This window comes from Anser brachyrhynchus (genome assembly GCF_964034855.1).
Source record: "Anser brachyrhynchus genome assembly, chromosome: 16".
Lineage (NCBI taxonomy): Eukaryota > Metazoa > Chordata > Aves > Anseriformes > Anatidae > Anser > Anser brachyrhynchus.
The window spans coordinates 1,057,944-1,067,721 of NC_137734.1; the positions used below are offsets into that span (position 1 = coordinate 1,057,944).

General features: G+C 55.3%; 1 protein-coding gene across 9 annotated transcripts in view; it reads left to right on the forward strand.

Annotated features, from left to right (window-relative positions):
- The window catches only part of NOL4L (nucleolar protein 4 like), a 60,338-nt gene extending 51,253 nt beyond the window's left edge, over positions 1-9,085 (forward strand). For all 9 annotated transcript variants that reach the window (XM_080558700.1, XM_080558701.1, XM_080558704.1 and 6 more), the window contains 5 exons: positions 211-396; positions 488-679; positions 763-885; positions 1,125-1,326; positions 4,065-9,085. In XM_080558700.1, coding sequence (XP_080414826.1) covers positions 211-396; positions 488-679; positions 763-885; positions 1,125-1,326; positions 4,065-4,264 — 903 coding nt within the window. In that variant the 3' untranslated portion in view covers positions 4,265-9,085. The remainder of the gene's footprint in view (positions 1-210; positions 397-487; positions 680-762; positions 886-1,124; positions 1,327-4,064) is intronic.
- Positions 9,086-9,778: the final 693 nt, after the last annotated feature.

A 9,778-nucleotide genomic window follows, 5' to 3' on the forward strand; every position in this document is an offset into this window, starting at 1 on the left:
CCCAATCCCCCTGCGCGGGGCACAGCACGCGGGGAGCGAGCGCACGCGGGCGCACGTGGTGCTCGCGGGCTGGGCTGCGAGGGGGAGGCTGGGACGTGAGGAAGGGGACCAGCAACATCGAGCCGAGGAAGAGGATTTTGAGCTGCTCGTCCCACGGCTGCGCCCGCGGGGCGGTGCGGGGTGCCCGCGGTAACCCCCGTCTCCTCGCAGTCCCCTCCGTACAGCTCCGGCAGCTACGACTCCATCAAGACCGAAGTCAGCGGCTGCCCCGAGGACCTGACCGTCGGCAGGGCCCCCACGGCCGATGAAGATGACGACGACCACGATGACCACGAGGACAACGATAAGATAAATGACTCGGAAGGGATGGACCCGGAGAGGCTAAAGGCCTTCAACGTAAGGACGGCACCGCGGGGACGGGGTTAGGGTTAGTGAGCCCGCCTTGCGCTGGTTCAGCGTTCCCACCTCGTGTCTTTGTGCTCTGCAGATGTTCGTGCGCCTTTTCGTGGACGAGAACCTGGACCGGATGGTTCCCATCTCCAAGCAGCCCAAAGAGAAGATCCAGGCCATCATCGAGTCCTGCAGCCGGCAGTTCCCGGAGTTCCAGGAGCGGGCTCGCAAGCGCATCCGCACGTACCTCAAGTCCTGCCGCCGCATGAAGAAGAACGGCATGGAGATGGTGAGCGGCCGCCCCGCGTCCCGCCTCGCCGCGGGGGCCTGGCGGCGGGGCCTGAGCACGGCTCTCCCCTTGTGTCTCCGCAGACCAGGCCCACGCCGCCGCACCTGACCTCAGCCATGGCCGAGAACATCCTGGCCGCCGCCTGTGAGAGCGAGACGCGGAAAGCAGCCAAGAGGATGCGGCTGGAGATCTACCAGACCTCCCAGGTACCGTGCTCGCGGCAGGAGGGCGCGAGACGGGGCAGGAGGGGGGAGCGGGAGGACTTCGAGCGAGTTGGCAAAGCGTTTTCAAAAGCCTGCCTCGAAGTCACGGGGCTGCAGAGCGGGGAGCTGCGGCGCGTGCTGGGGCGGGGAGCCCTGCTTCGTCCCGGCCACGCGTCAGCCCTCGCGGCCTGCTGCTGCGGGAGGCCGGCCTCGCTGCAGCCAGCCTCTGCTTCCCTGTGCAGGATGAGCCGATCGCTCTAGACAAGCAGCACTCCAGAGACTCCACAGCCATCACCCACTCCTCCTATTCACTGCCAGCCTCGTCCTACTCCCAAGACCCCGTCTACATCAATGGAAGCCTCAACTACAGCTACCGTGGCTACGGGTCCCTGGGAGGCAGCCTGCAGCCACCCGCGCCGCTCCAGACAGGGAACCACAGTAACGGTGAGTGGCCCCCGGCCCCCCAGCACCCAGCCTCAGCCCCGGCCCAGCCCCGCTCCCGCAGAGCCTCTCCAAAAAGCCCCTCTGCCTCGGCAGCCCGCGGAGGGCTCTGCCCCACGGTTCAGCTCGCCTCGTTAGCAAGCGGTTAATTGTTGACGTGAACTTGGAAGGACAGTCTAGGTGGAACTGGTGGAGTGAAGGAGTGTCACTTAAAAAAAAAGAGAATCTGTACCAGCTATTAATAATTAACAGAGCGAGTGCCTATCACCGCCCTGATCTCATTGCTGGTATGAGCCGTTCCCTCCCCAGCCTTCATCGCCTGCTCTTGGGGATGGGGCCGGGGCCGGTGCAGTTTGGGGCACAGCCAGCTCTGGCTGCAGATCAGGACAGCGAGGGGCTGCGTGGCAAAAGCAGCCGGGGAAACAGAACGGATGCTGCAAGGCGAGAAAGCTGTAGGAGAAAGCAGGCAAGGCATGTGGGGCCGGCTTAGCCGTGAGCAAGTGAGCAGAGTGGAGCAGCCTGGGCTGGAGCAGGGCACGTGGGGAAGCACGATGGGAATGGGAACGGGCAAAGTGAAGCTCCCTGGGCAGCAGCCCTTTGGCTTTGCTCGCGCCCCCAGCCTGCCATACGGCCCCATCGCCACGAGCAGCCCCGCTGGCCACCTCGGGCGGTCCCTCCCAGCCCTGCTCTGCCTTCACCCGCCCCCTGCACCTCGGCTTCCTGCCCCTGCCCTCCCTGATGGAGGGAGGATTTGGAGGGATGTGATTTCCGGAGTCCTGAGAGATGCCTGTCTGGGATTAACTCTTATCATCCCTTCCTAATGCTTCTTAACCCTGAATAAAGATCCCACCCTGGCCTCCAGCTGCTGAGACCTAATCCTTGTGGCTGCCGTGGCGGCAGCTACGGGCCCCCTCCAGCCCAGCACGCAGAGCCCTGGCCCCGCCGCCCTCCTCCTGCTGGGCACGGACACCGAGCGGGCCCTTGACAGGAGACGGCAAACAGCTGCAGCCACGTCCCACCGAGAGCCCCAGCAGGAGCAAACAGGCTCCGTTTATAGCAGACATCAGCAAATTTGCTTCTTTTTAATGGATTTTTCAACCTCTGCTTCCCTATTTTTTTCCTTCCTTTGCTCAAGCGCTTGCCCAGCGCCGTGCGAGCGCGCTGCCCTGGCACGGGGCAGGATGGAGCCCGCAGGGGGCTGCTGCCCCCGGGCTGCCTCCTCCCTCCATCCCCCACTGAAGGCGATTCTTGCTCAAACCCACTTCCCTCCCTCCCAGCGCCTTCCTCCTCGGGGAGCTGGGGGGGGTGTCACGGGCTCATTTTCCTGCTGCCTTTTCTGTCCAGTGAGATTGCTTTCGCCTGGCAGCCTCCTCCCCTTCACCCGCGCTCCCTTCTCAGCACTGCTGAGCCTGCTGCGGAAGGCCTCTGCTCACTCCGCTCCTCCCTCACCTCTTGCTGCTCCAACGCTGCTTTTCCTGGTGCTCACCTCCTGCTGCTGCCCCCCCTGGGGCCCTCCTGGTGTCCCCCAGCTCCTCCTGCACCCCTCTGCACACTGCTGTGCCTGGGCAGCGGCCGGTCTGCGCAGCTGGAGCTTGGTTCTCCTAAAGCCTTTCTGCAGCAGCTCCAACTGCTCCAGCAGCTCCGGCTCATGGCTGGGGGATGAGTTCGGGGCCCTCTCCTTACCCCCAGGCTCCAGCTCTGCCTTCTCCCTCGCCCCGACTGCAGCCGCGTGTGTAGGACGCCCCTTTCCCCTGCTCTCTTAGTGTTTGGCTGATTCTGTGGTTCTTGCACCTCGTTTGGACTCTCTCGGTCCAACGCAAAAAAAAATGCGGTTTCCTCCTTGCTTTCACCTGGACGTGTCGCTCCTCGAGCTGTGCACCAGCTTTGCTGCCAAAGCCTTCCCAGTGCAGCCACCAAAACTGGGCAACGCACGTGTGCGTGCACTTGTGCACACCGACGTGCGCACAGCTGAAGCAGCGACTGGAAGACGTTGCCCAGATCTCGGTGAATGCAGTTGTTCCGTGGCTCTGTGCAGGCTGAAGGTCCGGGGTGCGGGGGCGGTTCTGCAGCTGGGGCCGGCGGTAGCGTCCCGTCCCCCCCGCAGGCAGAAGCCCGCGTGGCTGGAAGCCACTCGCACGCTGGAGGTAGAGCAGAGAAACACTTCAGAGAACAAATTACCCCTGCCCGTGGAGCAGGCCATAAGTTTTGCAGGACTCCATTTCATTTATGGACTAAGCCAGAGACGTGTACAGCCCAGCGAGCACAGCCAGCCCCCCCCCACCACGCCGTGTGTCCGGGCAGCCCGAGCCAGCAGCCTGCGCAGCGGCTCCTCTTGGCCAGTGCCCCCGGGCTCCAGTGGGCCGCAGTCACCCAACAATAAAACAGGGAAACGCACCCTGGGCAGGATGTGACTTGTCACGTGCAGGGGAAAAAAACCAGAGACTGGAGGATCGGTTTGAGCAGGGGCAGGGACGTCCCTGGCAGGCAGCGCAGGTTCGGCGCCTGGCAGCTCGGGGCTGGCAGGCGGCGGTCACGAACCCTCCCTTTCGGCAGAGCAGATGAGGCAGACTGCAGGAAGTAATTTTTGTAATGTTGACTCAAAAGTCCCTTCCCTCGTGGCTGGTGGCGAGGCAGCCGCTTACCTGTGCTCGGCTCCGAGCTCAGCGCTGCGGCGCGGGGCTCGCCGCGGGGTCCGGCTGGGGACCCTCGTCCTGAGCTTCCCTCTCGCTTCTCCTTGGCAGGTCCGACTGATCTCAGCATGAAAGGGGGAGCCTCCAGCACGGCCCCGTCCAACAGCACCAGCAGGGGAATGCAGGCTGCCCAGCTCAGCCCCACGGAGATCAGCGCGGTGCGGCAGCTGATCGCCGGCTACCGGGAGTCCGCGGCGTTTCTGCTCCGATCCGCAGATGAACTGGAAAACCTCATTTTACAGCAGAACTGACTCCTCGTGTCTGCGTCGCTCCTCTGTCAAGAAGACAATTTATACCTGCTAGAAAGAGGCTCCCAGCAGTGTCCTGCTCAGGACCACCATCGTCCTCCCGTGAAGCAGTGGGTACATGTAGTTTTAGAAGGTGGAATCCAAAAGACCTGTTTTCTTTTACACTCCAAGCACCTGGGACTTCAGGCACAAGGACACATTTTTGAACCGTACCACCACACGTGCGTCCAGCTGACCAGAAGCCAAACCTGCGGCTTGGAAGGATGTGGGACTTTCAAGGGCAGAAGGGAGCCTGGGGAGGTTTGGGGCTGCAGATGTATTTAGAATAACCTTTGTGGACCCAAATGTTAGAATCCCGTCCCCAGATAATTTCCAAGTCTTAGGTGAGCTGAATCACATATTTATTGAGAAATGGACCCTCCTCTCCCCTTAGTAATTTATTTTTCTGAAAATGGATTCTTTTGAGTTTGTACAGATTGCCAGTTTTTTGTCTGTCTGATCGGAAGGAATTTATTCCTGTGAAATAACACATTCCATATCACTACACTACTAATTTCCAGGCAGCTATGCCTGTTTCTCTGGGGAGCCCTTGTCCCACAGGGTGCGAGTTTGCCATCCAGCCCTCGCGCTTGTAGGTTGCTCAGCCCCCGGTAAGCGCAGGTGGAAGCTGACCAACGGAGGGAGCGTCCTGCTTAGACCTTTGCGCTAAGCAGCCCCGTGTAGCAGCAGCAGTGGGGGCTCAATCTCCTGCAGAGACTCGGCAAGCTCAGCAGACCGGCTAGAAGGACGTCTCGCGCTCTTTTAAGTCATTGCAGATCAGAGAAGGAAGGAAGGAAGCACCTGAGAAACACTGTCTCGCGTTCACCATCTGTATTCTACCTCACACTCCATTGTGGGCTTTTTCCAGGACTCCCGAGCTGGCTCTGTGACTGTAAGCGTGGCAGACAAGCGGACAGGACAGCACGGAGGAGCCCGGGACCAAACCAGCAGCCAAGGACCGATGGCGCCGCGCTCCGTCCCGCCGGGGTGCCGCCGCTGGCCCAGCGCGCGCCGACCACGCTCGCGCCGCGCTCCTCGGCGAGGGAGGCTGTGCTCAAAAGTCTGTGTGAAACCGACACTGGGGGTTGCAACAAGAGAATAAACTATTTAGAAACCACGCACGGGTGTAATAAAGGCTAGCGCGGACTCTCTGCGTGAAAGCAAGCTCCGCCAGCGAGCGGCTCGCTCCTTCCCAGAAGACGTTCGGGCACCGCTCAGCAGCAGACCTGACAAAAAAGCCCTCCAGGGCCCAGGATCCTCCCCCCTACCTGGCCACAGTCCTGGAACAAGCCCACAATTCCCAAAGTGTGGAAAAAAAAACACAAAAACAAACATAGTCTGGTTACCATTCTGCCCCGTTACCGTCCCTCTCCCCCAATAATGCACTTCGTTTTGCTCAGTGCAATACCTACTACCAGTGCTGCTAAAACCAGGGACTTCGCTCAGGCACTAAGATGCTGAGCAGAGCCAAGCAATGCAAGGCGCTCTGTAGCCATATAGAGCAGCAAGAAGTGCTGCCTGACACCGCCAATTCTTCTCGCCGCCTCCCTCCCAGTGCTGGCGTGGCTCCTCCCGGCCCTGCTCAAGGGCAGGAATTGTCACCGCGAGATCGATTTGATAAGTACAAAACCATATATAGCTCATTTTGACCAGAGATACTCTCTCTCCTTGGAGCCAGTTTTCTTTTTTTTTTTTTTTTCTCTTTTTTCCCCCCACCCCCCCTCTCTTTTTAGGCCACTTTGAGCCTGAGGATGAGGGCTGCTGCTCTGCAGAGGGCGAGCGCCGCGCGGGCAGGAGCTGCAGAGAGCCCTGCTGGCGCGGCCCGGGGCTGTTACAGGTAGCAGAGGCCGGTCCCCCGCCACGAGTGGACCCGGGCAGCTCGTTCAGTAGCCTTTGTAGCCGACTGAACGCCCAACACACTGGAAGAAAAACAAAACCTAGACCCAGTTCTTAGTTTCAGTGCAGAGAGAGCCACCGGCTTTTGAGGACAGGCTTGCCTGGCCCGGCATCGGAAGGGATGAGCCGTTGCATTGACTGTTTTCCCCAAACCTTAAACTTCCCCTAACATTTGGAGAAAAGGGACGTAGCTCCCGGCCGTCCCGCGCAGTCCGAGCATCCCTGCAGAGGTAAGGTGGAGGCCTGCCGGCGCCGTGCTGGTGCGGGAACGGGGAGCATCGCGCCCGCCCGGAGCACCCCCGGGTTGGGGCCGGGCTCCCCCCGGCCCGGCAGGCAGGGGAACGGGGTTGGGGTCCGGAGCAGGACCCCAGCCCCGGCGGCCGCACGCGAGCCAGGTTCCAGACTCGATGCTTTCCCCAGCACTTCGCAAGCCTGCTTGGTTTGTCCACTGCATCCTCCCATACTTGGAATTTATGTAAATATTTATTTTTGTGTGAATACCATGAAGTAACAAACCTTTTACAAAATATGTAACCACAGCCATTTGTGAAAGTCTTAATGTTAAAGAAAGAGAGGCAGAGACAATCGCTGTCCCAGAATTCTCTCTCTCTACGATTATAACCCGATTGGTGCCTCTGCTCCCGTAAGAGGCCCTGAAGAACATTTAGCCATAGGTTTGCCATCCAGTTCACCGAAAAAAGAGGTTACCCAGGGGCTTACGAACAGATTGACATCAGCTACAGTTTGTTTAAAGTTTTATTTATACAAGTTTTAGCTGTCTTGACCAGATCACCTTTGAACTTGTCTTAGCATGTATTAAAGTTTAGTAGCTCTTACACTTTTTTAAACTGCTGGTAGAACACAGATGAGACTCATGGTTGCATAGGAAGGATGTTAAACAGTCTACCCTGTCACAACAACTGATGTTCATAACTTGCAGCTGAATGGTACAGACTCAGATTTCCAAAGCCCTGGTGACAGCCACATCTGTGACAAGTTATGAAACAAATGAGATTGACTACGACTTTCTCTGTCAGGGATTTTTTTTTCTTCTCATTTTATTTTGTTGTGAGCCACAGCTTCATGGTTTCTTTGGAGCAAGCTCCGCAGACATCTCAGTGCTCTTTACCCGATCTGCACCCAGCTGTGGCTCCTCTGCGGGCCAGGACTGTTTCACAGCCACGTTCCTGTGCTCTCCCCAGGCAGGAAGGGGTCAGGATCTAGTCTAGGTTCTCAACAAGGAGTGAGCAGGAGCAGAATACAACAGCTTTCCAGATTTTCTGAGAGGTGAAAGGAGAATGCTGGGTTAGCAAATGGTCTGGATGTTTTTTTGTTTAAGAAAAGCTCATCACGGATCGAGAAAATAGATTTTTTGGGGTGTTTTCTTTTTTTTTTTTTTTTAATACAACCATCCTGCCCTGGATGTGCGGTTCCCATGACGGTGTTTCTACATGGGAGAGCGTTCCCGGGATTCTGAGCAGATGTAACTTGTACCTCCCCGATCCAAAGGGCCACTTCCCTCCCACGGGTGGCTGTCGGATTTAGTACCAGTTCATTACAAAAATGCTGCTTTGAACTCAGAGGGTTAATATACTTTTGATTTGTAATTTTTTGTAAAACTTTTTACAAGGTAGCATAGTATTTCACCAGAATACCAACTACAATCCGTCCATGGTCTGATTTTTATATAATTTAGTGGTGCTTTAGAAACTTTTGTTTGGTTGTTTCGGAGCTGTACAGCTCAGTTCTTCGCCTGTATCTACCTAAGACCAATGTGAACCTTTGTATTTTTGCTCCTAATTTTGGACTCAGTGAAAGTGTACTGTTTACATGTACAGAACTCCCGGCCCCTGTGTGTTCTGCAAGACCTGCTGTTGAAGAGGAAGATGCACCTCACCCGGTTCGTCTGCTTAACAAAGCCACAGACTCACTCACCCTCATTGACACACGTCCCTACCTTAAGGAAGACCCCACAGAATCGAAACGCCCTTTAAACAGCTTTGGGTTTTGCACAAGATATTATCACTTTTTTCCAGCGGCCAATTTAAAGATTGGCTGCAAAACGAGAATTAGTCTGAAGTTCAGTTCACTAAGTACCCAGACCTCCAAACACAAATGGCACAGTCCTCCTATTTCACCATCTTCCTTCTGACATCGGAGGCACAAAGGTGAAAGCTGCCCAGCTCAATTTAGGGTCCAAACAATGGAGAAGAGCAATCGAGCCAACTGGGGGCTCGTGAGGAAGCAGGGGGGGGAAACACTCATCAGCATAATTGGAAACATACTTTAACTAACGTGGTTAAATCGCCCAAGATGTTAATTTCAGATTAAAATGGTAGGAGAGCGTTCCCTCGGGAGACGGAGGGGCTCCAAAACGAAGCAGAAGATGGCTCTTTGGAAAGTCAGCGCTTTCCAGAGGGGCCGGAGAGAAAGCATATGGCACTTAATCCAGCTTTTAAGGTGACACTTTATTGCTTAATCAATTGATTCATTTCAAAATGATATTTTTGCAGATAGGCACCTATGCAACTTAATGTGGCTCTTAAGCAGATGAGCACTTCCTCCTCAACGAGCTTGATAAGAGTTATTTGTGTTATATACTGTGGATTTTTCCAGTAAATGTGGCTTAATATTTTAATTCTTAGAATGTGTGTCTATTATATATGTGATGCAACTTAATTCTGTTCTGTTTGTGGAATGATTAGCACAGGCCTACTCCCTGTTCCCCTCACTTAACAAAGACCAATGAGCTGTTAATCAAGCTGTTATCTCCATGGTATTACTTGCTAAATGCACTGATTTCATAAGTATGTGGAATCCTTTTTTTCTTTTGAATCTGTATATCATATATAAGACTGAATCTACTTAATAAACACTGTATAACAAAAAGGGCTCTCTCCTCCGCTATCAAACCCAGCGGGGGCTGCTCGCTCCCCGCTGCGCCCCGCGCCATCGCCAGCCGCGTCTGCTCACCGCAGCACAGGCGTAGCCCAGCCCCAGCCCCGCAGCGCGCGAGAGGTCAGTGTCATTCGCCACCAAAACAGCTTCTAAATTTAGGTCTTTTAAAAAAAAATAAATTACCATGCGATTGTTTTGACATAAGCTGTGCTTTCCATTCCTTAACAGACAGCTGCAGTTACCGTAGAGAGCAGCGTTAGCACTCGCAGGTGGGGATAGTCACGGATTAATGCTTAATTTATATTTTGACAAAATTAATTTTGTGAAGTGTCTGTTTTTTGTGGAAATATGGAGTTTTCATTGAAGTTTGTGGAAAGTTCTCCCTCTCCTCATGGAAAATACTGATTTTTCGTTATCAGCTTTATTCATTAAGTATAATAAATCTTTGCATCCATAAAACGTCTATCTCAAAGCACTATGTAGATAAAATCTCCTGATTGGGATCAGTGACTGGCCGAGTCAGGAGGACCGAGGAAAGATGAGTCAAATCCAGTCACAGCTTTGGTGGAAACATCCCATTTTGACGCGTACGCACTTACCTGTGATGCAGAACGGGCAGGACCTTCCCAGGGATTTGCTGCCGAAGCCTTGAGCGAGCAGCCAAAGGGTGCCCTGAACATTTGC